At 41.6% G+C, this 12,980-nt stretch overlaps 1 protein-coding gene across 1 annotated transcript in view; it reads left to right on the top strand.

The window, feature by feature from the left end:
• Positions 1-12,522, top strand: part of mllt10 (MLLT10 histone lysine methyltransferase DOT1L cofactor) — a 43,745-nt gene extending 31,223 nt beyond the window's left edge. Inside the window, exons 13-20 of the mRNA XM_008300804.1 lie at positions 944-1,061; positions 4,390-4,477; positions 5,664-5,857; positions 7,072-7,221; positions 7,602-7,657; positions 7,919-8,220; positions 9,515-9,608; positions 10,026-12,522. Of these exons, the coding sequence (XP_008299026.1) occupies positions 944-1,061; positions 4,390-4,477; positions 5,664-5,857; positions 7,072-7,221; positions 7,602-7,657; positions 7,919-8,220; positions 9,515-9,608; positions 10,026-10,310 (1,287 nt within the window). The 3' untranslated portion in view covers positions 10,311-12,522. The remainder of the gene's footprint in view (positions 1-943; positions 1,062-4,389; positions 4,478-5,663; positions 5,858-7,071; positions 7,222-7,601; positions 7,658-7,918; positions 8,221-9,514; positions 9,609-10,025) is intronic.
• The last annotated feature ends 458 nt before the right edge of the window (positions 12,523-12,980 follow it).

The following is a 12,980-nucleotide window of genomic DNA, read 5'->3' as shown; positions in this document are numbered from 1 at the left end:
TGAGCTGTGGATTCATAATATACTGTTGTTTTCGTGTGCATAAAATGATGGCGAAGTGTTGTCAGTCAACACACGGATATTATTTTTTGTTTTTCCAAATAAGCTTCGCTGGCACACACAGATGCTTTGTGACAGTAGGGAGTCGGCAGTAGAGACCAATGAACTTAAAGTCTCGAACCAAATTGATCGGATTGTTTGTCAGCTTTGGGCTTAATTCTGTATTAACACTCGCACATTGTCACAAAATGTGTTAAAGACAAAATAAACACTGGGGACTGCAAAATATCAGATCAAAGAAACAACTGGTGTAACAAGTAATTTAAATGTCGGTTTACTAACACAAAATTCCCGCTCATGCATGGATCACATTGCTTTGCTGCTTTTTAAGAATTGCTGTTTTTTTTATAGAAATGTATGTTTTACTTTAAATCCTCTGAAAATACACAAATACAGCAATTTAGATTAGAATTCTTTGTGCTATTTATCCAGAAAAAAATTGACAGTTTGCTTTTTTAAACTCTGTTTTGCGTTGGAAAATCATAACTAGCTGTTATAGTGTGACATTTTATGTACTAAACAGTTAATTTATAAATCAAGAAATTAACTGCGGAAAAAATCCGTAATGTAATTAAAATATAATAATAATGAAATCCTATCTTTTAAGGCAAAATTTAGTTAAGATTTAGTCGAGATTTTTGTTTTAAATTGTTCTTTTAATTCCACAGGGATGTTTCTACTGTGTTCTTCATGATGCATCACTTGATCTTGATTTCCTCACATTTAAAACCTGCCTGTTGGGGGCGTCCTGATAGCCACGCAGTTAAGATGCAAATGACCTTATAGCTGCTGTACTAGAGACTTTTTCTTGAAAAACTGCTCGTGAAGTGATCGCAGTCCAACATGGCTTCCTGTAGCTCATACTTCTTTGTGCCTCTGTCCTCAGGTGAGCGGCCTACCAGGCTCAGTCTTCAACCTGGCTCCCCCCCACATGTTCGGTAACAGGTTGAACCCCAACTCCACCATGGCAGCACTCATCGCCCAGTCCGAGGCCTCACCAGCAGGTACGGCAACATAACTAATGTGGATGTGTGTGTGACAAAAGTGTGTGTGTGTGTGAGAGCGAGAAAGAGAGGGAGATAATGGATAGGTCACGCCCCCCTGATCGCTCACAGAGGTCAGGGGTCAGTGATATTCTGAAGCCCCTCCCACTTAGCTCCGGTTACACAGCTCAGTCGCTCCCCACTCCATAAAATGCATAAAATCTACACGTTAAACACAGCGCTGTACCCAGTCAGAGAGAGAAAATAGAAGGTAATGGTGTAAAAAAAAAAAAAAATGAAGCTGAGCATGATGTGAGGAGTCTTCAGAAGCTCCAGCTGTCCAAAAAAAAGTAGATGTGGTTTGTTGCTGTCTGTCCAGTGCTGAAGGGCTGATGAGGGACTAAGAATTGGCTTTTGGTAATCAAGAGAATCCTGATGTAAGACATCTGGTTCACCAGAGAGGAGGGGAGAGTAGAGGAGAGAGAATAAAGAAGAGGAGGAAGTAGTTCCTGCTGCCGGTCAGCAGTCATCAGAGCCAGATCCACTTTGACCTGCAGGTCAGCTCACTAATCAGGCTGAATGACAGGGGGCCACAGGGCTGTGTGTGTGTGTGTGTGTGTGTGTCCAGTGTGTGTGTGTGTGTGTGCAACAGACTGAGACTAGGCAGGTTCTGTGTGGAGACACAAGCAAGCTTTGTATAATTCCTGAAGAAGTTTAATTGCAGTGGAAACAAACTGTCACATGATAGTGTAAACTTTTTTTCTTTTTTTTTTTTTTTTTTGAACATCAATGACAAACATATTAGATTTCATATCCGATTTATTTTATTGACCACAACATCAGATGTGTGTGACTCTGACATGGGAATAACCAGTGTAGTAATTAATTATTTGAAATGATGCTTTATATTTATATATTAGTATATTATCTCATATTAACATATTAAGTCTCATGTTATCTGTTTCCAGCTTCTCAGACATTAGGTTTGTCCTCTTTTCTCTGTTTCATTTTCACTGTGTGATGAACTTAATATCTTTAGGATCAGTGTCATTATCAGTTAATCTGACAGTTATTTTCTTCAATGATCAACCATATTTTCTGACAATCTGATTTCTCTCTGCTCAATATTGCTGTTGTGTCTGTGCTGACTTTATATTGTCTTTAAAGAAAAAGGTATTTTTTTAGCATGTTGGCCTGAAACTAACTGAAACAGTTAATTGATTTTTTAAAAGATGTAGATTATCTTTTTAGTTGATAAACGTGGTGATAATTTTTGCTTCAATCAGGAATGAAAATAATCATTAAGCAGCCCTGATGAAGGTGGACATTTCCTCACCATATCATGTACAGCACGTGTGTGCGGCAACGCAAGCGTGAAGTTGTGTTTGTCAGCTAGTAAGGGTCATGTGAGCGCAAACGTGCAAGGTGTGTGTGTGTGTTTGTATGCATGTAGCCTGTTTACTTTGGCAGCCGTCTCTCTTTGCTTTTGAGTGTCTGGAGGGAGGTGCCAGGACGGAAAGGGTTACGACAGAAAAAGGACTTGAAAAAGAAGGGAGCGAGGGACTAGAGTGGTGACCTGGTGGGGGTAAAAGCTGGGATTGACTGTCTTAAGTAGAGGGGAGTTTGCGCGAGTGTGTAAATGCAAAAGTGTGTGTGCATGTGTGATTCATTACTCTCACTGAGGAAAATGAAAAGAAGCGTCTGGCCAGGGGCCCAGAGGGAGGAGAGAGAGGGACTCTCACAGAAGGTAGAGAGGGAGAGAGGAAAGCACATGCAGTTTGAATGAAGGCTCGTGTGTGAAAGAGATACAAAGAAAGAGAGAGAGCTTCGGAGGTTGCAGAGCCAGAAGTATTACAGTGCAACTCATCTAGGTCCGAGAGAAAACAGAAAAACTTGCAAAAAAAAAAATGTCTCCCCGTCGTCCGTCTATCCACACTTGTTTTTATCACCCAGAAGTCTTGAAAATAATTGGACAAATCTAAAATAACAGTCGTGTTTAAGTGTGCATGAGGACAACTGAGCTTTTGAAAATAATGTAAGCGTGGAATAGTTTACGCATGTGTTTCGTTAAAAAAAATAAAATAAATAAAAATATTTGGGATTCCACAGACCCCACTGCTGTCACAAAATAACAATAATTTCAAAATCAGCGAGTATTTTCCTTTAAATGCTGCACAAACCATTTTTTTAATATAACCAATGTGTTTTAAAACTCTGACTCTCTCTCTCTTTTGGAGCGATTTGTGTGAGCGCGCTGTCAGCTGATGGACGTCCGTTATATTTAACCATGTTTTACAGCTGGGGTCAACATGAATTCTGAAGGATTTCTGAAACATGTCATCGGTTAAAAACTCTGTTTATAAGAAATTGTCATAACAATAGAAAATGTCCTGAAGTATCAAGCTGATAAAGCAATTTGATGAATGATGTTTGAGCTTTTGAAGAGGGCTCCAGTCTCCAGCATAGTGAGCAGAACATGAGGGTTAAAAAGACGTCTTATGTCACTTTTAACCCTCTCAGTATAGTGGCTCTTCCTATAAAGCTGTAGTAAGGCTGGATTTATTTTACTGCTTGACTGCAACATCTCAGTTTCAATTATTTAAGGCTCATCTTTATTTGTTATGTCATGCAACTTTTATGATAATTACATCTGACGATTGATTTGAGTAACATCACAGTGCAGGAAGTATTGATCGCACTGTTTACAAGCCACAATTAAGCAATGAATTTGTTCTGTTGAAATGGAAATGAGAATTAGTATTTAAGAGCAACTGCACTGTGAGTTTGGCTGTATTTAAATATAGGTGATCATGTTGAGCAGGAGGTCAGAAAAACTAAGGTTTGACTGGATGTTCTGGATATTTGACAGTTTTGTTAATTACCTACAAAGGCTGCAACTAGCTATGATTTTTATTGTCGATTAAGGTGCAATTTATTTGCTTGATACATTGATTTTGTTTATAATATGCTGATGTGTTTCTCGTAGATAACGACACCAACTGTCTTCCCAAAGATCTGTAGTTTATTGTTTTAAAAGGGTAAAGAAACCAGAAAATATTCAAATGTAAGACACTAGATTCCGAGAACTTCGACCATTTTTTTTTTCCTCAAAAATTGAATATCAAATAATTGGTGGTTATATTATGAGTTGACAATTAACTATTTAATCGATTAACTGTTGCAGCTGCTGTATTAAACAGAGATTCTGTTTGAGAAGTGATCTGAAAACGCTGGCGCGGCCGCCCGACATTTCACACAGATAACCGTCTCCAGCTCTGGCCGGCTCAGCGCGGACGTGTTCTTAGATGTCCAATTGATTTTCTGTGTGTGCATGTGTTTGTGCGTGCAGATCAGGAGGTGGGAGACGGCGGCAGCAGCGGCGGCGGCGTCGGAGCTCAGGGCTTCTCCATAAGAGCTTCTCCCAAGACCACCCCGCGGTGAGCACACACACACTCTATCCTTCACGCACACACACACACCCCTCCCTCACCATTTACATTCCTCACTCACCCTCCTCACCCCTCCTTCACCCACCCCCCACCCCTCTTTTTTTTTTTTTTTCTGCTTTTCCCTCCGCTGGCCCCATCGTCTCCCCTCTCTTCCTCTCACTCCTCGCACACACACATGCACACTCGCTCTTTCGCTCTCACCCCTACAGGCAATTCTTGCTCTCTCAGCCAACGATAACTTGTGTTTTTGAAGGTGGTAACCATCCTTCAAGTTAGATTTTTTTTTTTTCTTGGTCTAATCACACACGGAAGGACAGTCTGGTGATTTACTGTGTCGCCTCCATTTGGGAATATTTGTACGGATCTTTCAGGATGGGAATATTGATCATACAGATACATTTTTGTTTGTTTCTGCTACTTTGTGGAATAGGTGATTTCACTTAATAAGGTTGGTCACGTCTTGATACTGCACTCAAGTTATTTGTTGTCGTACATTTGCGATACATAATGTGAGAATTGCTGGCTTTTAATTTCAAAATAAAATATTGTTAAAATTTGAAAAGTAAACTGACAGTTGCGCCTTGAAGATTTTTAAAATTTATTAACTCAGTATCTGAATTTGAATATAGTAAATAAAATAATGTTTTGGAATTCCAACTCAAGTTTTTTGCTTAATGCCCCCAAAACCCAAGTGTGTTTTATATTTGCCAGGTGAATTAAAAGTGGAAAAATCTCGCCACTACTGTCAGTTTTTCTACTTTTTCACTACACAAGCACCTCTCTTTCTGTCCTCTCAACTCTCCCTTGCTGTCCCTTGTTTCCCCTCTGTCACACTCAACAGATTGTCTCAGCACACCCCAAGATTTATCGCATCAAGAAAGTGCATTTCCCCTCTTTCTTTCCGTCTCTCTGTTGCGTGTCCTCTTTCTTCCTCTCTCTCCCAGTCTTTTTCCTCGCTCTCACACGCAGACAGAAAGCCTGGCCCCTTTTCATTAGAGGCCACTGTAACAACAAATTGATGTAGTTTTATAGCCAGCAGTGTCTATGTTTGTCTGACGTTTATGTTAGGTCGTTAATCTCCCTATTGACCTCTCTATCTCCTCTTTTCTATCCATGCTCTCTCTCTCTCTCTCTCTCTCTCTCTCCGACTCTCTCTCTCTTTCCCTCCATTCAGCTCTCCCATTGGTGGCCTGCAGATCCGCTATGACTCTTCGGGGTCGTTGCCAGGGCCGGGGCTGGGGTTGCTAGGGGCGGGGGGAGGCGGCGCGGAGACGCTGCCCCCGGTGGCCACCAGCATCGAGCAGCTCCTGGAGAGGCAGTGGAACGAAGGGCAGAGCTTCCTGCTGCAGCAGGGAGCGCAGGGGGACGGTGAGAGGACACACACACACACACACACGCTGGATGTCATTTAAAATCATTTCTTTTGTGTTGTTTTTGATTGACTGTTCTCTGTTCTGTAGCCAAAACAATACAGATTTAACCCCTAGAAATAAGTTATCTAACAAACCAAGATTTAAAGATTTGAAGATTTTAAAAAAAAAAAAAAACTACTGAAAACAACTACACTACTTTTAAAAAATGTAGTAGATATTAAGGTAGATGGCACAAGTTCTTAAAGTCGACAGTGAGTGACAGTTGACATGATGTTTGTATGACAGTGAAGGCACCAGAAACAACGGTAGATGTAAGCCCAGGATTGTATCGTTCTATCACTGACAAGCTGTATTTTTTTTTTTCGTGCATTGTCAATGAACCAAAAAACTAGTATTAAACGTTTTCAGAATGCAAGCGGCTACACTAGAGCTAGAACTACATTAGTCTAGAATTAACAACATTTTGATTACTTTGAGAACTGTGTGATAAAAGACTTAATGCATCAACAAAAATAATGCTGAGATTTGAGATACACTGCCTCTCACACACAATCATATTCACCATCTTCGCCTTTTTGCCCCATTTCCGTCTTCCTATCAATTGATCCGCCGCCTCTCTGCCTCCCAGCAGCCCTCCCTCTTTGCGGTCACTTTCTCACTTTATCTGTTATTGCTGCATCTGTCGATCTCTGTCAGTTATCTGCCAATCTGAACATCCCTGCAGGGATCAATAAAGTGAAAATGAAAAAGGGATGGCGGCGTAGTTGTTGGGAGGGCCGTCCTCCAACCGGATGAGTCAGGTTTAAGTTCCTGCACCCTTCTTCTCTTCCCTGAGTTGTCTTTGAGCACTGAATTGAGTCTGCACAGCCAAGTAGGGTCACTGTAGCTGAACCTGACCTCCCTGTTGAGTCTATCTGTCTAATCAATCTCTGGGTATTTGAACGGGAGGTGTAAGGAGGTAGAGCAGCTGATGTTGCCTTAAGGAAGGTGTAGCTTTTCAAAACAGTCAGGATATTGGTATTCTCCATCATGATCATAAACTGTAGGTGTAAGTAGGAAAATCCTGTTGTGTTGTTTTTCTTACACATTACTGGAGCGCAGTAAATTGAAAATTCATAGCAGAGCGAATACAGAATGTTTTTTTATGAAATTGCTGCCACTCTGATGAATCAGTCAGTATTCTTCTTCTTATCTGTCTCTTTCTCTCAGTCGTGGGAATGCTGAAGTCCCTCCACCAGCTGCAGGAGGAGAACCGGAGGCTGGAGGAGCAGATAAAAACTCTGACCATGAAGAAAGAACGACTGCAGCTTCTCAGCGCTCAGCTATCAGTGCCTTTTACCCCCTCCACAGCCTCTTCTGGTATATGCACACACACACACTTAGAAGTGGAAAAAAAATGAATAAATAAATCACTAAAATGCACCCAAAACATAAAGACACACAAATTAATACAAAAGCTGCAACAATTTCCCCGATTTGTGAAAATTATCAAGCAACAACTTTGCTAACCAATTAACCACTACATCTACAACTAAAAGCTCCTCTGTGGTTCCAGGTTGTCAAAATGGAAAGATTCGCTGCTTCGCTGTGTATTTCATTATTTCAATCTGAATGTGTCAGAAAGCTCTCAGAACCTGGATGGGCATTATTCACTTCTTTTCTGTCAACAGCTGTAGACTACATACGTTGACACAGACTATGTTTAGAGACATCTAAACCTGTGTTCAATTGTGTTGTAGATATGAAAGGAGCCCAGATGGGAGCCACTGACTCATCTTTACCTGTGGCAGCTCAGGTAAAGACTGAAACCCAACAGATAATAGCACCTCAGAGCCGTGTACTGCATCACATGACAGCACAGTAACATGTTCTAAATGTCACAACTGAATTGGCTAAGGTTAATTGAAACGAGCATCATTCGTGATTTAATATTACATGGTAAATTAGGCAAACTACAGTAATGGCTTCACATTTGTAATGAAGAGAATGTGGGAAATAGATTATGAACGCAAGAGTTGTCACTAATGGTCTTTATCTGTCTCTGTCTGTCCCTCAGGACAGTGCGTCATGTGGCGGTCACAGCAGTAGTGGCTCCACCTCTTCTCTCTCCACGCCTCCCTCCGTCTCCCAGAGCCCACCTCAGCCACAGATCAACGGAGTGGCCGCAGTGGGGGCGGCCCCGGCCGGGCTGGGCGGTGTGGCGGGCCTGATGGGCGCTCTGGGTGCGGGGAGCGCGCTGGGCATGGGGGGAATCGTCGGGGCGCTGAACGGTGTGATCCAGACGCCAGCCGGCACCGCCAGCCCCCACACTCACACTACAGGAGCCGCTACAGGCGTCACGTTGCCCGTCAACAACAGGTACACGACGACTGCCTTCATCCTGAAATACATTGGGTGTCCTTTTCAGATTAACTAAACATTAACATCGGCATGCTGAATACTTTTTAATGCCTGTGATTATAATAACATCATGAAGTGTCACTTCAGCAAATCAGCTGACTGTCAGGGGATTAACTCTGTGAGTCCCAAAATCCACCAGCTAGTTTAAAAGACACATTGTTGTTGTTGTTGTTGTTTTTTAATTACCAAAATTACACTCTTTATTAGAGCCAGATACTGTAAATCCTTTCTGACTTAAACTAAATGTTCATTTTGGATTCGTCCCAACGAACAACCAAAAACATTCTGCACTTCATGGCGCAGCCGAGAAGCAATTACTGACTCAGCTGCAACAAACATGACAAAAATTTTGGGACCTTTTGATTGAATTAGGCTGAACTGAACAGAGACAAGTATGGAAACAAATTCAAAATGTAAGTAGTAAAATCTCATGTAGAGTCACCGTTTCTTCCAGTATTGGTAACACCTGTGGGCTCTTAGAAACATGTTGAGTTCAGGTTTTTTCAATTTTTGCATCAAAGAAATGTCTTCTTCTTTTTTTTTTTTAATGATTTTTTAACTTTGTAACAGTGCACGAAAGAGTTTTGAGCATTCTCTCATCTTGTAACCACGGTTGTGCTGTTTCCACAGAGGTGCAGGACTTTATATTGGAGTGAAAAATGAGTCCACAGTGAATAAAAATATGACAGGAGCAAAAATATACCCAGAAACTGCTTGGAGTTCAGAGGGTTAAAGGCCTCCAGATGTGTCTCAGTCGCTTTACATTTTCAAGACGATTTTCTGCCTTCTTTCACTTAACCACATCTTAAACACCAGAATGGCTTTTGTCTGGCGTCTCTTTATTTCACGAGATGTACGTGTGTGTGAACTTGCCTCTTCTCCTTTTTGTTTCTTTTTTGCCTCCGTGTTGGATTGCAGCAGCTCAGCCACTAGTAAGAACAGGTGAGATGGAAGTCGGTAGAACATGGCAGTAACCTGTAGCTCTGTTTTCTACGTGTGTGTCAGAGATTTTAGAGAAATGTTTCAGAAATGCATGTGTGTGATGTCCTGTGATCCCCTTTTTGTTGCTTTTTAGAAAGTTAAAATGTTAGTTTATCTGAATGTGAAATGCTTTTTTTTTTTTTTTTTTTTTAAAGGACAATTTATGATTTGATTTTCTTTAGTTTCCGTCAGTCTCCTCAGTGTAAACTTCAAATTTTTTTTAAACTGTGTGTTCAACTGTCGAGTGTTTATTGTGTTTTTTTCTCCTCAGCGCTGCGCGACTCGGGCTGCTGTCTGAGCAGCACAGATTCCTCCTGCAGCAGCAGCATCAGCTCCAGCAGCTGCTGTCCTCACAGCCCTCTGCGGTACGACACACACACACACACACACACACAGACAGAAGCGAACATGTGATTACTCACCATCACACACAGTTAAACACACACAAAGACACTGAGCTACAATTTTCCTTGGGACAATGGTCTAAATCACCAAGCTTATTAACTCTTTTTTTTTTTTACTTCTTCCTCTCTGCGCCACACTTTTCTTTTTCTCTTCTCTTTCTCCCTCATCATCCTCCCTCCTATCACTTTTCTCTCAACTCTGTCCCTTCTTTCCCCTCCTTCTCGCCTCCCTTCTTCTTGTCTAAAATCATCCACTTAATCCTCTTTTTTCCCCCCCGCAATTTCCTCTTTCTCTCTCCTCTTCCTCTGTGTTTTTTCCTCTCACCCCTCCTCATCTGCTTTTTGCTTCCTCCCCTCCCTCTCTCTCTCTCCCCCCAGGAACAGCAGCAGGTGTTGCTCTACCAACTGATGCAGCAGCAGCAGGACCTCCAGCAGCTGCAGTCCCTCTCCTCCTCTGCCCAGATTCCCTCCATCCCGCTCTCCACCGCTCAGCTGCCCATCAACAACCTGCTGCCCGGCGCCCAGAGCCAGGGCCAAGGCACCATCACCGCCAACCCCTTCCTGGCGCTGCAGCACGCACACGCTGACACACACGGCTCAGGGGCGCAGAAGCCTCGGCTAGCTGAGAAAGCCGTGGGCGTCGCAGGGCAGGAGAAGACATGACGGCATATGCTCTTTTGTTTTTGATTTTTTTTATTTTTTTTTCTCCCTTTTTAAAATAAATATGCAGAGTTTTTTGGGATCAGCCTGTTGGTCAACTTTGTAGTTCAGTGATGAGAACATTGGCAGGAGAGAAATCCATGTTCCTGGTAGAATGTTGTTTCCAGTGATGTGCGCTGAAACGTGAGCACACAGCGCGGCAAGTCGTAGCCGAAGACAAAAATAGGAATTTAGCAAGTTGTTTTGTTTTATTTTACGGTCACTAACTCACTCTAGTTGGCCTGCCCTGGTTTATTTTTTGCAACTTTTTCAGGTTGCGATCTTGACATCACATTTTGTGTAAATTTGTTGCTATTTATTTCAGTCCAACTTTAGTTTTTAAGCTTTAGTGCTGCTTCGGGTTCTTGTTTTGTCTTTTGTCTACTTTGTGATTTTTATTTAATGTTATTTGTAGCAGCTGAGTGTATATTAGTGTCAGTATGTAGCACCAGAGGACAAGTGATGCATTGGTTCTCTTCTCTTAACTGGTAAATTGACCAACAGGTCAGCTTCCCAGAAACTTATTCTTTAATTATTTTTCTTTCAATGTTCTTTCTTTATTCTGCTTCTTGTTCTTGTTTTTCCCTCTTGTTTCTGTCATGGTCTGGTCTCTCTGCTGTTTCACTCTCTCAGGGCCCTCAGCTAACCAGAGTTGTGCACTTAGCACACAAGCTGGCACACACACAGAACTACAAACACAAAAAGAACAATAGCAGCAATACATGAATATAAAAAAAATACAATTCCCCACCATAGGACTTAACGGTAGCAGATGTATGTTTGACATCTGTCTCGCTGCAGTCCCAAAGGGAATATTGGGTGAGACTTGTGAGAATATCCCACATGTTCTCGCTGCTGCCTCTCTCCCCGTGTCTCTTTCACTCCGTTTGTGTTGATCCATTAATGTCAGTGAGCCAAGCCTCGCACGGTCACCACAGAAGCCTTGCTTTTTTGACTGTCTGTTCTCCGGGCCAGATACAGGGGGCTCACTCAGGGAAGTAAAATGTAACAAAAGAGAAGACAAAACGGCCCAGTGAATGTTCAGAAGGTCGCGTTTAATCCACACGGCACAGACTCACAAAAAAAAAGGAATCATGCAGTTGGTTGTCAGTGAGTGGAAGTCATTACATTTCATCTTCTTGATTGAGCCCCCTGCTGCACCTACCTCTCGAGCAGGATCAGCCTATCAGGACCTAAAAGGCCGGCAGCAGCGGCCACTTAAAAACCCACAACAGTCAGGACTGGCCAATCAGGGTCCAAAACCCAAGTGCCTGAGGCCAAGGGGGGAAGGCGGGATTTTGTTTTCCTTTTAGTCCCTGTCACTCAGCCCAATTTTTCACAACGCTACTGGTAATTAAGCTGTGTTGCTAAGGCAACAGATTACAAAAACACTCGGCCTGTCAGGCTGGATGTGCCGTCTCTTTAATAAAACTAGGAAATTTTATTCTGCTGCATTCTCTAATATCAAAGCCAACTTTGGGTTGTGCTTTTTATTTATCTGGAGTTTTTGTGTAATGGGCATAAGATGATATATTTTAAAAGCCCGCTGGTTTTGCAATTTAACATCGTTTTGTACTACTGTGTAAAGTTTTTTTTTTTGTCTTGTTTTTCTCTCCATACAGTCTAATCTTGCTGTAAACCCTTTTAAATGACTTCTACTCTGTGTCATGTGTTTAAAAGCTAGAAGCTACTTAATAGTTGGCTGATTGGGGAGGGGGTGTGGCTGTACATAGCTGTTTGTAGGGGGGGACAAAGTGTGTCAGGGGGCATTCAGTGGCACAGTTTTTACCTCGTTAAGTGTACATAGACCTTTCTCATTGGCCGTTGGTGTACATAAGTGATTGTGATTGGCCGTGCTGGTGTGAAGGAAAGCCAATGAAGCCTCAGTTTGTGTGTGTGAATCTTTAGGACCAGACAGTAAGGTTGACAGTGACTGGACACACAAAAGTATTAATTTATTTTTATATGTGCAGGGACATTGTGTTTCTTTTTTAAGTTTTGCACCATTTTCTCAATGAAAAGTCATTTTATACTCTGGGCACCACGTTTTTCATCTGTGCACACATTTGTTTGGATCAATTTTGTACAAGTGGAAAATAATGGGGGGGCGGGAGGAAAGAAAATCAAACATTGTATTTCAAAACACAGAAATAAAGAAACACTCTGGAGAAAGTCACCAAAGCGTTCAGTGTTTGTATCGAAGAGTTCTGTAGAAACACACATGACTTGTTAAAACTTGTCTTTACAGTTTACTCCTTACAACTGATCTGATAGTAAAAATCCTGATGCGTTATTGCGATATTTTTATCACAATATTGCACCATCATGATTTAAGACAAATTCTATTGTAAAATGATGCTGTTTTATTTACTGGCAGAAGGTGTGAATTTGGTTTGGGTACTAACAATGCTGACATTCATCTTAACTCCATTTTAATTTGCAGCTTTAAACAGACTTATGGGTATATGCACTATACATTTATATAATTATTAATTCGACAGGGATAATGCACATTAATGAGCAGAAGACCAGAACTGTAAATGAGCTAAAAATAGCATTGAAAGTTAATTTTCATCTGTCCTTGTGTTAAAAAGGACTTCTATTTTAAAACTGGTGTACACGACCTAAAAAAAA

Source organism: Stegastes partitus, unplaced genomic scaffold (genome assembly GCF_000690725.1).
Source record: "Stegastes partitus isolate 25-593 unplaced genomic scaffold, Stegastes_partitus-1.0.2 Scaffold1593, whole genome shotgun sequence".
Classification (NCBI taxonomy): Eukaryota; Metazoa; Chordata; class Actinopteri; family Pomacentridae; genus Stegastes; species Stegastes partitus.
Note: the sequence above shows the minus strand (reverse complement) of the source record. Positions and strands in the feature narration are given on the sequence as shown.